This window comes from Rhipicephalus sanguineus, chromosome 10, assembly GCF_013339695.2.
Source record: "Rhipicephalus sanguineus isolate Rsan-2018 chromosome 10, BIME_Rsan_1.4, whole genome shotgun sequence".
In the NCBI taxonomy this organism is placed as follows: Eukaryota; Metazoa; Arthropoda; class Arachnida; order Ixodida; family Ixodidae; genus Rhipicephalus; species Rhipicephalus sanguineus.
This window is the reverse complement of record NC_051185.1, coordinates 49,039,287-49,056,064: the sequence shown is the minus strand read 5'-3', so window position 1 is coordinate 49,056,064 and position 16,778 is coordinate 49,039,287. Positions and strand designations below refer to the sequence as shown.

Sequence of the window (16,778 nt, the reverse complement as noted above, 5' to 3'; positions counted from 1 at the left end):
TATATATATATATATATATATATATATATATATATATATATATATATATATATAATATTAATGAGAACTAACAGACAATAATGCCAAGGAAAGTATAGGGGATGTTTTAGTAGTAAATGTAAGGTAATTGTGAAGAAAGAAAAGTGGACGAAAAGATAGCTTGCCGCGGGCAGGGACCGAACCTGCGACCTTCGAATAACGCGTCCGATGCTCTACCAACTGAGCTACCGCGGCGGCCATCCCCCCGTCCACTTTATAGGGTATATGTGTGCATTTATTTTACTACAAAGTAGCTAATGATGCTTCCTAACAGTTTCGGCTGGTGGAGAAGCCTTCCTCAGAGAATCTAGCGAAATTGCGCGAATCGGCGTCAATGACAGCCAATATGGCGGCCAAAGACAAAAATCGAAAATAACTAAAACTAGAAAATGCCAGGAAGCACCAGCGACAACTGCTAGGGTGTTCACAGAGCACATTGCGATGCTCTTATATATCGTTCTACAATCATATGGACTATTTCATTCTTTATTCTTATGTATTCCATATCCTGTCTCATGAACAAAACGTGCATGATCCCAACCCATCAAGGTATATATATGTAAAGGTATGTCAAGATGTTTGTGTGAACTCGCCTAGAAAACATCACCTGTCGAGCTCTCGCTGTTCCAGTTACTCCCATGTGGAAGAAGCCACTGATCTGCATGTTCGAGGCCACCTTCAAGCCTGGCCTCGTCTTTCCCGAGGACGGAGTGTGCGACCTCAGCTTCTTCCGGGCGCTGGAGCACAAGCATGCTTTCTTGAAGGACAAAGGCGGAGAGTACAACGCGGTGTTGGATGCCTTCCTGGCAGTGGCCGCCAAGCAGGCGAAGACCGAACACGGAGTCAGCCTAGACCACTCGTGAGACTAGTTGTATTTTTAGTTGCACGATCCCCGAGTGACACTCATGTTTGTTGGAAAGAAGACGACTTTTAAGGGCTCGTTTTTCTTTGTTAGACACAATATTAATGAGAACTAACAGACAATAATGCCAACTCTTGTTTGTTGTCCAAACATATCCGGTCGGGCACTTACTTCCGGTTTTCCCAATATTCAGAAAAAATCTACTAAAAATACAAATCTATTGTTCCGGCTCAAGTTAGGAGTCATTAATATTGAAGTCTTAGATGCCTCATCGGACGAGAAAAGTGACCGCCGACGTCGGTAGTGTCAACACGAGTAATGCACAAAATTGTGTGTTGACGTCTCAGGTCATCAAAATTTGTGAGCCCATCATGACGCCATCGTGGCGTCATTAAGACGTCGCATTATGGCGTCATCACAAAACATCCTCGCTTGGTCATATGCGGGCCGATCCCAGAGGCACGGGAGCTGCAGGAAGCTTGCAATGCCTTCGATTCCGGAGGCATAGCAAAACCACTCTAGGAGCAGAAAACATTCCGGGGCGGGGGAATCAATACAATCCACTAAGAATAAAAAGAAAAACTTGTATTTCGCCTTCCAGTCATCCTAGGCGAATGCAGAGGGACCCTGTGAGTTTATGGATGCGTATGATGCTGCAGCACAATGTGACTTAAAATAAAGAGCGATTATCTGTCAGGATAATTATTGAAAATAATTAATTAGGTTTCTTGAAAGACTACATGTGAGCCTCTGAGGTCGCTGCTGCATTTAGCGGAGCAGACCTCAACCAGGTGCTTCTCTCTATGTGGCCTCTGAGATCTGCTTCTGAACGTGCGAAAAAGAGTTAACCCAGACAATATACTAGTGCACACGAACGCCGACGTGCGGGTGACACTACCAGAAACCTAATGAAAGGGTTAGGGTCGCATCGATAACTATTGATGTGACCGTAATCCATTTCAGGTTTTTTTTTTCTCTTCGTGAGGTCACGCCTGCACTGTGTCTTTACAGATGTAGAATATACATTTATATATTCAGTTACCTTAGACGCACGAAAGGCAATAAAAGCGGAGGAGTACACTACGATGAAGGAAAAAAGATAAGACTTAGCATACACAGATAAGAATCATTGGGAAAAATTTTTGCATTGCAATTTATTTGAAATACGTCAATCGATGAAGAGCTTTGTAATAATCCCGATATACCGGTTTTGAAAAACATAAAAATAGTATGCATATATAAAAAAATTGATGCATATACATCCGTCAGGGGCATAATATGCAGTGAAAATAGGATTTAATTGAATTTTAAGAAAATTATGCGCAGCCAATAAATTAGCTCTGGTTGGGCGGAGTAAAAGGGTACGTGGCGTAATTGCTTCATAAAGCCATAAAATGCAAGCGGACAATTCCAATCCAATCTTCTGCTTGGGGAAAAAAATGAAGTTGTATGCAACTTCTTTGAGTTATTAAGACGACACACCCACATTAATTTACACTTGACGTGAGTCACAGAGCAGTGAGGGTAATTCGCGCTATAGCAGACCTATATGTCATGTTTCATGGTGCATTTCGTGAGGTTGACGTCGCTGTTGTTTGCGTGAAATACAGGTTGGCGTGAAAGAGAAACAGTCAAGCTGCGTCTTGCAACACTCCAACGTGTCCCGAGTATAAAAGGGAAACACACGCATGAAACATAACGCTAAATTATTTCATCACGTGCGTTCTACGACAGATGTATTCTGTATTTATACTATGACGCAACAACCGTTTTTTTATGGCGCTAGCAAATAGCGACAATATGTTTTTCAAGGAGCACACCGGAATTCGCCCCCAGCCAACCGGAAGTTCAGCGTTGGCTCCAATGAAACGAAGCCCCAATAAAAAATAAAAGGTCATGTAGGAAGCATGCAATGGTTCAAGTTGAGTGTTGTATAGGACATATTTGATATCGTAGCCTAAGTTTATTTAAGATAGTTCAAGTTAAGTGTTATGTAGGACACATTTGATATCTGAGCATAAGTTTATTCAAGGTAATGGTCAATTAACTGTTATGATAGTTAATGAATATCGAACGAAGGAAATAATCGAAGAGAGCAGACGCTTTTCTAGGGAACAGCAGGGATTGTTGCGGCAGATGGTGAAGCAGTTCTCAACTACGCGCTTCGTTTTACATGGCCTTCGCCATCCGTTTCGGCAGTGCGACGGCGTACTGCCTGAGTTGATTGCGGAGGCCACGCAGAGGGAAACGCAGCTCAACTCGTGGAGTGCGCTTAAATTAATTGAATGAATTCTTTAAAAGAGCAGACAGTTTACTTATAGGTATGATACCCACTACAGGATTGTTTTCTCTAACTCGAAAGTGTACCGAAATGAATCAAAAGGTCACCAAAGAGTAGAGCCTAGCGCAATAGAAACACCTAAATGGAGCAATAGGATCACGCTTTTTTTGTGTGCTGCAGGTGTCACTTGAAGACCGCTGAGATATTGAAGGATCCTGTCAGCAAAAAAACCGTGAAAGAGCTGTGGGGAAAAAAGGTCTACCACTGGGGATTCTTGACAACAAATATCTACCTCGTGACGGAAGTCAACATGACACTGCTGTTTAAGATCCTGAAAGTGAGTGACGGTTTCCTTTTACTGGAAAAATAATGGCGGCCCCGAGCTTGCTGTCACTAGAGAATGAGAAAGTGGGCTAGTAAACATGTGAACTTTCTGTGATGTTTAGTGATCATTGGTAACACGCCTTGAGACCTTAATAATATGCAGTCAAATAGGCATTGTTTTCTATAGTCGTTTCAAAAGGACGTTGAAAAAAAAGAATGCGTCGATGACAACTGGAAGCAGCTATAGTTGTTAACCAGTCCATTTGTAAATGTAACTTTAGGTGGCGATACTTATAAACCCAGTTGGAAAACCCACCACAGTGGGTTTATTGTGCTCGGGTGTGTTTTGGTGTTAACATGAGTGACACCAGCTTCGTGTGGCGTACGCGTTATGGTGGTGACGCCAGCCGTTCTTGCTGTAAAACCGTGAACGGGCATGGCAAGCGACCACTCTCCTCCTCTCTCACCCACGAGAAAGATAGTGGTTTGAAATTAGGAAAGAAGCCCATTTAGGCAACACTTAAGAGAGCACGGCGTAGTGTCGTTGGGAGAGGGTGAAGGGAATTGAAACAAGGAGTGCGTCGAAATGAGATGCCCTCCTGTCGAGATACAAGAACCCTCAGCACCGAGTGTCATGCCAGCGTATCTCCTTCGTCATTAAAGAAATACGGAGGGGGTTCCGGCGGCACTGCGAAAAGATGAAGTCAGTGCCTCCAACACTGCAGGCGTACGCTCTAATCAATCTTTTCCTTAAACCGCTGCAGACGTCTAGGATGACGGAAGAAGACGAGGGGTGTCCTCCAGACGACCAACGCGGTAGTCATATGGTGGAGCGTCCGCCTCGAATGCGGGATGCAATGTGTTCGATTCTCAGTGCAGCCGGGTGCCCACAGGTTTTGTAATGGAGAGATTGCCAGCCGGACCATGAGCTCGATACTGTACGGGTTCTCATCTCAAAACGTCGTCTCTCTGCTCCACTATTTTATATTTCACTACCCGTTCTCCCCCCCCCCCCCCGTACCCCCCTCCCCCCACTCCACGTTATATGGGTAGCATTAATGAGTGTCTTTCCTGAACTCGAATAAGACTGGTCTGCAGCGCGCGTTTCACTAAAGCCGCACGCTCCAAACCGGCCGTTCCCTCACACCATTTACTCCACTCAGACGCACGGAACCTTTTCGCGATAGCCACGTGCGTTTCAAAGAGTTATAAATAGCTTTGAATCACGAACTGATTAAGAGTTGCGGGAAAGTACGCGATATTTGCGTTAAGAGCCTTTGCATTGACGGTTAAATTCCGACCACTAACGAAATCTTCTTCCCAGTGGAAAGACTGTCGGTCGAATGAGCCATGGAAAAGGAGTAGTTTTAATTGTTCGAGAATTGTTCCATTGAAAACGGTTCAGTACCGATCTATTATGTCGCACGCGACATCCTGTAAAAGATGTATTAGAGCGCTTAAGTATGGTCGCTGTATGGGCACATGCCGACGCCGTGGTTCTTCAATCATCAGTGTATCTTCAATCGGTATAGGGAGTGTACAAACAGTCGTCCAACACGTGTCCGCTGCCTGACGTTACTATATTGTTATCTATGACACTATCCAGTGAGAGCACTGTTGCGGAATTTTTTAGGACTCTTAATTATTCCACATGGACATACTAGATTAAATCACACTAGCCGCTATAGTCTCTCCAGTAGATGAGCTTCACTGCCTAATTGGACACACACGCGCGCGCACACACACACACACACACACACACACACACACACACACACACACACACACACACACACACACACACACACACACACACACACACACACACACACACACACACACACACTCACTCACTCACTCACTCACTCACTCACTCACTCTCTTTCTCCGTACTCCCTGCTGACGGCGGATCATGTTCATGTGATGAGCACCGCCTCACTCACTCACTCACTCACTCACTCACTCACTCACTCACTCACTCACTCACTCACTCACTCACTCACTCACTCACTCACTCACTCACTCACTCACTCACTCACTCACTCACTCACTCACTCTCTTTCTCCGTACTCCCTGCTGACGGCGGATCATGTTCATGTGATGAGCACCGCCTTCTTACCGCTCCCCTTTCTCCGCACATCTTTTCCTATTTTGCTTCGTGGCATACGTATTCGCATTCTGTCCTTCGGATTAGAAGAACACGATACACGGGCCGTGATCTGCGGCGTTCCGAGAAATTCCTGTTACGTAGCCACTCTTTATCTCCAGGCGCAATCTCCCTTAAAAAGTAGGTAAGGCGTCCGTCTTTAATACCTAGCGCTCTAGGACAGTTCTACCTGCTGCATATTAGCGGTGATCGTATGTACATTACAACTGATATTTTTCCATTACGAATGATTAATAAATTCACTGATTCTAATTAGCAAACTTTAATTGTTGCCTGAATCGGTAACATAACTAACTTGTATACCAACTCAAATAACCTCGGAATCGAGCTTTTATTTTGTGCTAGAAACCATCTGGTTGTTTCTCCCGAGAAAGAACAAACGCCAGGGAAACACTTCGAATGATAAACGCCTCCAAGCGTTCTTTGGATGATACACGGCTGCATACGCTCATCGCCGCATTGTACAAGGTTTCACGCTTTTTGATGGACGCGGCATGAAAACTCGCTGCTAACTTGCCTTGCAGGCGTGACGCACTTCTCAGGCAGGATTGCCGTTGACCAATTTACGCGACGTGCTTGTTCGTTTGTAATGTCTATACCTGATGATGGGCCTTTTACATCTCCCGTGGAAGTGGAAGCTTTACTCTTCGATTTTTTTGTTTTGTTCTTTTTTCGCAGAACATAAAAACGATCGTGCAAGAAGAGATAAGGCCGAATCGCCCTCACTACTACATCTTCACTGGGGCCCTTGCGTCAATGTATGGGACGACACTTGTTGCAAAACTACTGAAGTGAGTATTTTATCGAACTGATACGGAAACATATAACTGGTCTTTGGAATCGCTTTTCAAATGTATCACTCGTTTTTTTTTTTACGTCAACAGACTTTGTAGAAAAAAAGCAGTTCGTCGGTTGCACTAGTAGTGCTAGGCTAGAGAGACAGTCGAGCTGATCGGCACCTAGCTCGTCCTCGCTTTTCGAGGTTATGCTAGAGTGCTGAATCGTCGATCTGCATGCGGCTGTTGGGCGTCTCGGTAAAAGCATATCGACATGGCCCTCCACAGCAGTTTATTTAACAGTGTTTACAGCATTACAGTGTCACAGTGTTTATATCAAGAGTGTGAGAGTATAGTATCCGTCTTCTTATTCTATTCAATTCAATAAACTCACGTGCATTCGTTTATCTTGAATGCTTGAGCCACAAGGGGCAGTGAACAAGGAAGGCGAATGCTGTTTCGGATGCCATCTGGTAACATAGAACACTCAGTCCAGTGGATAGACACCAGTGCAACTAAATACAGGGTATCTATGCACCTATACCATGACGTCATTATGAGGACCGTCGTATCGTAGGTCTACAACATAATTTTGCCCTGATGGCGCTCCTTAGCGCACATTTAAATACGTCCAGATGGGCTATGGTGCATTTTAACGCGATTGTGTTAAATGGCTCGTTTTGCTGAAATCCCGGTGTCGGCGTCGCTGTTTGTGAGCGAAAATTGAGATAGATGCAAAAAAATAGTGAATAAAGATCTTCGGCTTAGTGGGATTCGAACAAAGACCTTCTGCGTGGCAGACAGGTGTTTAATCACAAACCCACGCCACTGATTGAAACTGTTTCGAGAAAAAAACCTATAAAGGTGTCGTGCTGTGCGAGGAGTCTCGTTAACAGGTGCACTATTGCGTGGCAGTAGCGTAGGATAGCACCAGGCGTCACACCATGTCGAATGCACAAGGAATGGGTCGTTTTGAGGCCCACCTATTACAAAGCGTTCCGGCATAATTAATCATAAACATCAGCAACGACATCACCAAGCTGTGAAGCTGCGCGTATGGCCTTACAGACGCGCAGTGAGCACTTCACTGATTATCAGTATGGTCTATTATGGCGTAGTGGGCACTTCGAAAATACACTTGCAGCATGTACGCATTCTAGGAGGGTTTCAGGCACCCAATACCACGCGCACAGACATTCCTTCCCTCTCGGCACGGTTGAGGTGACCAATGGGAAGCGAAGCCAACCAAGTCAATGAGAATACCATGGGAACAATCAACTAGAGACTCGTTCAATAGAACGATGCAATGCCCTTAAAAAATTGCGGCTGTGGGCGGGTGCGGTTATTGGACTAGAAGTATTTTCTAACGTTCTGATAGTCATTGTTCCCCAGAGAAAAAAGTCAGGGGCGCAGTGGTCTCCATGTGGAGCTCTTAATAAATTCGTCAGAAATAACACATTTTTTATCCTGCGCGTTTCCCGAGCATGTTATTTCGGGTGTAGTCTTACTGTCCAGTATTTCGCGTTATGAGTCTCATTACAACTATGAGGATAGTCGTAATTACTCGCGCTAAAACACTCCTTTCTACGCTTCTCTACCACGCGCCAGGACCGTTATGTGGCTCGATGGCATAGGGTTTCTGGGGCACCTTATCGAAGACGATCGAAATTGGAACTCAGGCCGGATGATGCCGCCAACCTTCTGGGTCAACATGAACATGCCAGACCACGCGTACATGTATTACTTGGTAAGTAGGCTCTGTTCTAAATCACAGCTTTGTTGAGCGTTTTGAAGTTAGTAGCTAAGTCTCTGGGCTGTTTACTTGAAGATGAGGAGGAGCGCAGTTAGAACTAGCGCACCGAGCCTCCGTCTCCCTCGCAATTCTGTGTGTGGATGGCTGTGCTGTACGAGCAGCTGATTTGCGGGGTAGTAATTGTGCGAATTAGAGTGATCCTAACGTGCCGCTGTGTATCTGAAATTCCTCGCCAATACCTAAGGTTCGCATTTAGAATTCTTTAATCTTACCAGTTCAGAAACTGCGTTCCGGAACACGGACATGCTCATGGACTATTATGGGGGAGCCCGCAGATTGTCGTGCCTTTTGGTAGCAGCAATATAAAACAAAAGATCGCCACCCCCTGCGTGGGCTCCCAGCAAGCTCCTCAACGCCACACGCGGTGATGGCGTTGTCACGAGGGTTTATCGGTATAATTTTTGGTCAACAGATGACGCGACAATCGGCGGACCCTCGCGATTTCGGCCAACGTCGCGTTCGAATTTTGATACATTAGGACTGTGGGGAGTTTTGTAACTCGTATGATTGAAGAACTCTGGTTCGCAGTGTCATGTACACTCGCACATAACATAGAAACATGCGAGGTGATAGGCGATCGTCGGCGCTGCGATCGCAGTATGGCAGCACCCTCAGGGAACCTATCTAATCAGGCGATGCTGGGAAAGTTGCGCAAGTAGTAAGGCAGTAATCAAGCAATCCTTCTGTCGCGCAATTCAGTTGTTTCTACGACTCTTTCTTCAGAATACCTAATTTTTATAATGCACATGCGTCGTACAGCCTTAAATATACCCGAAATTACGCATTGTGAGTGCACCTTCGGTATTTTTATGTCACGTGCTAAGTTCTGGATACGAACGAATGCGGTGCGCTGTGGCCGGTGCTCGCATGAATGTCCATCCGCTTACATAGTAAAAAACAGCGCGAATAAACAAGGACGAGACAGATGAAACGGGACCAGCGCTGACTACCAACAAATGCGTTTATTTTTGCGGTGCAAATATATACGCTTTTTGAACAGGGAATTGCTGGATTGAAGGGAGAGGATATTTCTAGCACACGCGCACCTGCCGGGCTTGTCAACGAAGCGTGGAACGCTCAACTGCGAAGATAGTTAATCTCTTTGTCAGTTAGTGCGACAGAAGGGGTGCTGATACAAGAGTGACCTGCCTCATGGATGGCGAAGCCTTCATATATTTCGCGGGCGCGATTATCACTATACCGGCGCACGATGCGCGTCTGGTGAAAGTTTGGGGTCCATCCACACGCGGCACAATGTATTGCTAGATTGCTCTCCCTTCCTCTCCCTTCCCTCCATCCTTTCTCTGTTCAAGTTCGCACGCTCCTCAAGTCCATCCTCTGTTCAAGTTCGCACGCTCCTCAAGTCCATCCGCTATTCGTGTGCGGTGGCAAATAGCTAAGATGTACACCACCCTAACCACCTCCCTCCCTCTTCCATGTAATAGCCACGTCATCTTTCGCGACCTAAAGGTACAACCCCATATTGAAATCCAATTGCATGTCGTAGACATATGTTTTTATGGGATGATTTCTTATCGCTAATGCGAAAAGTTATAGGAGTCTCTTAGGTCTTCGCGACCCTCCCTGATATGTATGAGGGGATATTAGCGACGCTTCAAACCTCAAGAACGTCCACCAGTGTTGTCACTTCGTGAACGCAAACAGAAGCGAGGAAGGGAAGGGAACGTCACTGTTTTCGTTAACACATATTAGTTAGCGGTGTGCAATGACAGACTAACGCAAAATGGCCGAAAGCAAAAGGACGCTGGCTGCGGCTTGTTTGCTACGTGTCGCAGCTAAATAGAATAAAAGCCCAAGGTACAAGCCAAAGGAGCAGGAGGAAGAACGAAGCATTTTGGTCATCCTCCCTTTTTGTTGAATTGATTTGTTCTTATTCGCCAGTATATATAACGCAGAAAACTCATGTAAATATTTAGACCGGTAGCCATATAAAGGCTAATAATCGATGCAATTGAAAAATATTTAGGTAGCGGAGAATCCAGAAAAATGACCGCGAGAGTATATACACCGGAAAAGCCTAATTCAGAGAGAAAGTGCAATATAACGACAAGAGGACAAAAAAATTTAACAAAATAAATCTTGTCACATGCATTTGCGCTCCTGTAAGGACATTTAAGAAAAACGGGGGGTCTAGGACAGACCTGCTTAGTCTTTTTATATGCAAAAAAATCACCGAAATGGTGTAGCTCGTCTACCGCGTGTTTTAAGAAAATGGTGCAGTCGGGTTCTCAGGAGATTCACCTCGTTGATCTTCTTCCTTTTTTTTTCTTGCTGCAGAGAACGGCGCATAAGGGTGTTCGACATCTCCATGCTACGAACATGAACGGCACTTCCTTTTACATCACCGTAACTATGGCTGCCAAGCGATACATTCCGGACGAGAATTACGCCTACAAAGCGGAAATGCTACCCAGCAAAGAGGCGTTAGAGGTTCCCATCATGGACGTAAGTGATAGACTTCAACGCTACAACTCTAATTGGCACATTGGCAATTGTAGGCATTTGGAAGCTTAGGAAAAGTCTAACGGCACTTACAAGACAATGCCGCCCTTTAGATAAGTTGGCTTTGTTGCAGAACAGTTCGTGCTAACAGGAAGAGCACGCTTTACAGGCTTACAATGCGCCGTATTGTATAATGGTCGTACGACCTTCAATTCTTGTAGGAACCAACTTGCGAGAACCTGAAACAAGTGTTTTGTAAATAAAAAAATAACATACATGGTAAAAAAATACTTTCGGCTTATACGCACCCACACGTGCATGCATGCTCTACTGCACTATTGTAAAGTGGGCTTTGTCGCATGACGCAAAGCATTAACAGTGAGAGCACGCTTTACAGGCCTATGAGAGGCCGCATTGATTAATGGTCGTACGACCTTTGGTTCTCGTACCAACTCATATGTGTTACCTGAAACAAGTGTTTTGCAAAAGTAAAAGAACATATACGGAAAAAAAGCACTTTCGGCTTATAGGCGTACATACATGCATGCATGCTACACCGCACTTTGTTGAAGTTGGCTTTATTGCATGACACCAGGCACTAACAGTGAGAGCATGCTTTACAGGCTTATGGAACGCCGCATTGATTAATGGTCGTACGACCACGCTTGCTTTACCTGATGTAAAAATGACATACATTGTAGAGAAACACTTTTGACGTATACCCGTACATACGTGGATGCATCTTCACCTTCTCCACGCACCTTCCCAGCAATGCTGTCGGACAGCAAGTGGCTTGCCACTTGAAAGGAATTTCGGCACACGCTCGCGTGGTTCGTTTTATTCTGAGACCGACAGTACATACGTGAAGACAATTGAAACAAAGAAACGTTCATGCTTTACGCTCTAACGCTACGCGTTTATTCACTCCATTGGTTAATAAACGATTCTAAAACCATTCTTATTTCATTTCATGTGTAAGATAAGTACTACCCCTTTAGAAAGAACGTCTTGTCACAAGCGAGTCATGGCCATCCAGGTCGTCTTCCCAGAACTTCTCGGGTGCCGATTGCTTGGTGCCGCATTCTGTTCCGCATGAACAGCGTCATTTGGCATGCTGGAATGCCTTGTCAGCTGAATAACCGCTGTACTGCACCCATATGTAGCCTTCGCTGACGGTGAAATCTCTGAAAGCAAACCGCGCGTTCGCCTCTTCTTTTGTTTCGTCACAGTACTGCAAGGACACGAAGTACGAGTTCGGCTTTCAAGAAAGTGAACCTGTCGCACCTTACTACGTGAGCCAGAGGGAAGGAAGATTTATCAGCTTTGATGATTCGAAGTCCTTGGGGATCAAGGTGAGCCTTCGCGCATTTAGACAAAATCAGGCTGCCTAGGACAAAAGTCCATGCAACCCTGTGCGTAACACCCGAAACGAATTTCTCGCAACTTTACTAATTATGTGTCTCTAAAGAAATGCGGTTACTTTTCTCGGTCCTCACATTAGTTCTAACACGTTCTAAATGGCGAATCAAGTGGAGGCGACTCACAGCTTATTCCGCGCTGCCTAGCTAACTCCCATACAAGCAATGTGAAATTCAGTATGGCTGCTTCCGCGAGCCTTTCAATAGACGCGCGATGGACCAAGAGTCGGTCAATGCTATAAGCGCCCAAGTTATGTGCCTAGTTCAACAAGCTGCGCTTCCCGCTTCGAAATAATTCAACTACCCTACAGTGACGGCTCTGTCATATTCTCTAGTTTCGAGCTCCGAGAAGAGATGGATGATGAATCCAGCACCGAACACTTATCAACTAACATTTGTCTGGTGTTATTTGATCCCTCTACACCGACACTCAGAAGAGAGTGCGACTGATAGAAGAGACTCTCAGTATATTGAAAACTGCTGTGCACGACGTTACCAGCAAAGCAGATGGGCTCTAGACGCAGAACAAAGTTTCGTTCCATCGAGAAAGAACTTCGCCGGTACCTGGCAGTTATACCAAGACAACGCTCCCAGCCACACCTCTCCTTGCGTTACAGTTTCCTGCCAAGTATAAATTGGAAGTGATGCCCCGTCCAATCCACCTTCTGACGTGATTTTGATAGACTCGTTCATGTTACTGCGAATCAGGAACAGCCAGAAAGAAAGCTACGCATTAAGCATTGAAACGCTACGGACAGATGCTTTAAAGAAAGTACCCGTCAATGCCTTCCAGGATGCGTGTAGTGCGTGGAAGAAGCACTTTAAAGATCAAATTATCTTATTGTACGTGCGGAAATCACAATATAAACTTGATACACGCCGTATGGGAGGACTCCAGATTACTCGCGACTTCCTGGAGTTTCTCAGCGTTTTCCTTAATCTTACTACATGGGCGTCTCTGCATTTCAACGTCATTGAGAAGCGGCTGTCGTGGTCGCGAATCATACTCGCGTCCTCAAGCTTAACAGCGAAGCGTCTTGCCTGTTAAGCCTCCACAGCTGGTGTGGCAGGGTGGATGGCGAGATCATGGATGTTGTAAGGGTTAGCATTTAAGAAGTTTTAGCTTTTGTGATGATACTTCGACTATTCGCACATTGGATTGTTTGGAATGTTCGGATAACGGATATAGCTGCATTACTTTCTGAGCACACCGGTATCTGCAATTCTTGTAACAGCAACAACTACAGTTTTCACTAAAGCGTGCAAAGAAACTTTTACGCATACCTGAAAGACACACCAGTTAAACAAGGTATCGCGGTTTGATTTGATCCACCAACCAAAACCAACTTACTTTTACATGGATCAACTTAGGGACGATGAGCGCACTAAACAAATCACGGACATCGAGGTGTGTTGCGTTGGTTTTATTTTCTCGTCCTCTCTTTTGCCTGAGATAAACAGTTTGGGTATCAGTGCCGTTGGGGCGAAAGTGCTCTTTCGTTGCTATATTTTTATTTCTGTTTAGTTTTGCCCTTTAATCGTTTAGTGTTAGTGCTTTGACATTGTCTCATTTACTTCAACTGGTCCAGGTACCACTGCTTTAGTTGTGAAGAAAATTTATTTATTTATTTATTTATTTAACAATACTGTAGGTCTTCTGCAGACCCATACAGGAAGCGGGCATACATCATCACAGGTAACCAATTAGGTACAAAGTTCAGGAAATACAATATTTTGAGGGACGATACGCACAACACTTGAAAAACTACGCATGAGAAACAATATATATGTACAAAAGATTACAATGCACCACTGCAAAACACGTTTTTCGTTATCGCAACAAGAACAGCAAAATGTAACTATACTGGCTCTGTTAACTGCTCCACAAAAGAACAAAATTCATCAATATTTGTAATATTAACAGCTTCACCTGGTAGCGCGTTCCAAGCGGTGACAGCGCGAGGGAAAAAGGAATATTTAAACACATTGCTATGGGCACTGAAGGGACACATGTTTCACGTTTCAGCCCTCCTGCAAAGATGTACAGCTTTCCCATCTACCAGAGGTGTGCCACTATCTACAATGAGAAACTTGACGAAGTCACTTTGCTTCCTAAGCAAGCCGCATTCAACCACAAGCGTCGCGTCTAAGGTTTTGGGCCAATAGGCTGACCATTATTGCTACACCTGTTAATACGGTCATTTGTGTTTGAAAGTGATGTTCACGATTTTTACGGCAAACTGCAGACACCGTAAGCCTAAATATAGACAGCGATAGGTGCATTCATCAACGCTGTGCTATGTCCATAAAGGATTGTGCGATCTTTCTAAGTGATCCTACGTATTGGGCACGAATCATTTTAACAACACTGACGCAATTCATTCACATCACCCAGCTTTGCAGGGGCAGGAAGAAGCTGCATGGCATCAAATACGGTCTCATCATATATAGCACCGAAATGGATGACCCAACAAACCAGTGCGGCAAAGGTGCCTACCCTCGAGTCAATTTCTTAAGAAAATTGGTGGACTTCTTCAGAAACAACTTCACTTCGCCCGATGCTCTGGAAGCGTGTCAAAAACTGGTCTGAGCGCTCGGCCGTAGTATGTAACGGATACGCTGATCAGGCGAATAAATGCCGAATATTTCGCCGTGTGCTGTTTCTCCTTTGTCATCTACTTAAGCGTAGAAGCACTCTGAATTTCACAAGAGCGTGGCGACTTTTTTTGTCAATTTAGCCAGCACACTGCAGAGAGAGGGAGAGAAAATAAAAAGGTACGCGCACTTAACAGATATACTAGATTAATTTTATGGCTATTGCAAGGTACCACCATGTTTTCCTGGTCTTTTGCTGCCATGGAGGGTCATTTCACTGTTAGCCTGCTATACTGTAGTCCTAATATGTAGTACCACCCTGCAACTTCACTTGATCTTTAAATTCGAGAAAAAAACACAAGGAGAGCGCGATTTCAAGATTTCTTCCCCCATTGCTGATAACCAACCGAGGTTTTCGATAACGAGAAATAGGCTGGAAGACATTTTGTTAGGAAATACAGCCCGCCGCCAGTTTCTACTCTTTGCAAATGCGCATATTTTGGGCAAGCCTTCGATTTTACGAGGTTAAGTTGGTGTGGTCAGTAGTATGCGTGAAGAAAAAACCCTAATAGTCAAGGATATTTGTGTCCGTCTAATATAAAGAGATGGCTAGCTCCCACTACTGGTGGAATTGCATCCACGAGTTCCGGTTAACTACAGAAACATTTTTATTCCTTTGAACTTCCTGTCTAAAATAAATCATATTTTCTAAGGCACTCGCAAAACTGTGATAAACCGTCATGAGCCGCATTGAAACATGGACGAAACATATGTTTTACTTTTTATGTGTAAGCGGTTCGGATTATGTGTGCGGTGCAGCCATATTTATCGCATGCACGTCGACTTCGCAATCGATCGTGTTCCAGGAACTTCACTGGTTTCTAAGCAACAGAGCAGCAACTGTGAGCATGAGCGCTAATAATTATTTCAAGGCGGGGGACAGACAAAAACGCCAGGCCTGCGCTGAAACCGCAGCACAGTCACAGCGAAAGCTGGAAGAGCGGCGTTTCTAGAGCCCGTTGTAAGCCCTCTTGGGGCTACGATACAAGTAAACTAGAAAGGTACCCACTACGCCATAAATCACAATTTTTGTGAAGTTGCGAAGCACCTACTAAGCCATTATTCGTCATTCTGTGGAGAAGCGAGGCACCAGCTACACGTCTGTAAGGCATTATGTGCACTTTTTTGACGCGACGACTGATGACGATGAAGAATTATGGCTCAGCCCTTTGTAATGGGTTGGAAGCTTTAAACGGCCCACCAGTTATGTTTTTGCATTAGGTGCCGCACGGTCGCTATTTCCCTCTCCCGTCATGTTGTATAACATACGTTGACGTGGGAGAGAGATGGAAGGGGGGGCGAAGAACTTTGCTGAGACCCCCAGGAAATAGATCATGTGCTTATGGGCTTCCTTGGCAACCAATACAAGTGCACTTGTGAGGAACCCACTGCGCTATAAATCATTGTAATTTACTGAGACCCCGAGGAAATGGATCATGCGCTTATGGGCTTCCTTGGCAACCAATACAAGTGCACTTGCGAGGAACCCACTACGCTCTAAATCATTGTAATTTTACTGAGACCCCGAGGAAATGGATCGTGCGCTTATAGGCTTCCTTGGCAAATACAAGTGCACTTGCGAGGAACCCGCTACGCTATATATAATTGTAATTTTTTGAGAATTAGGGCAGCAGGCACTGTGCCATTTTTCTTCATTCTACGGAGAGCCTGGTACCTTCTAAACGCATGTAAGGCATTAGGCGCACTTTGTTGATGTTGTGCCTGATGACGATGAAGAATTATGGCAGAGCCCTTTGTAATGGGTTGGAAGCATTCAACAACCTACTCGTTGCGCAATTCGCATTGTGTGACGCCTGGTTACAGAATTCGCGTTGTGCGACGCTTGGTGCTTATTTTACTCTTCTACCACGCTATATTACATATGCTAATGTGGTTCCTTCCCGACATGAAGCCTGTATAGGACCTTTTTGCAAAGCAGTTTCAAGCACCGGCATGGCTCAGAGGTTGAATACTGGGCTC

The 16,778-nt window shown here is 44.9% G+C and overlaps 1 protein-coding gene across 1 annotated transcript; it reads left to right on the top strand.

The window, feature by feature from the left end:
* Positions 1-668: 668 nt before the first annotated feature.
* On the top strand, positions 669-14,733 carry LOC125760241 (uncharacterized). Its single transcript, XM_049420068.1, has 7 exons — positions 669-898; positions 3,363-3,519; positions 6,352-6,464; positions 8,058-8,196; positions 10,561-10,728; positions 11,955-12,077; positions 14,539-14,733. The coding sequence occupies exons 1-7, from the start codon at positions 678-680 to the stop codon at positions 14,731-14,733; spliced, it is 1,116 nt and encodes a 371-aa protein (XP_049276025.1). The 5' UTR covers positions 669-677.
* Positions 14,734-16,778: the final 2,045 nt, after the last annotated feature.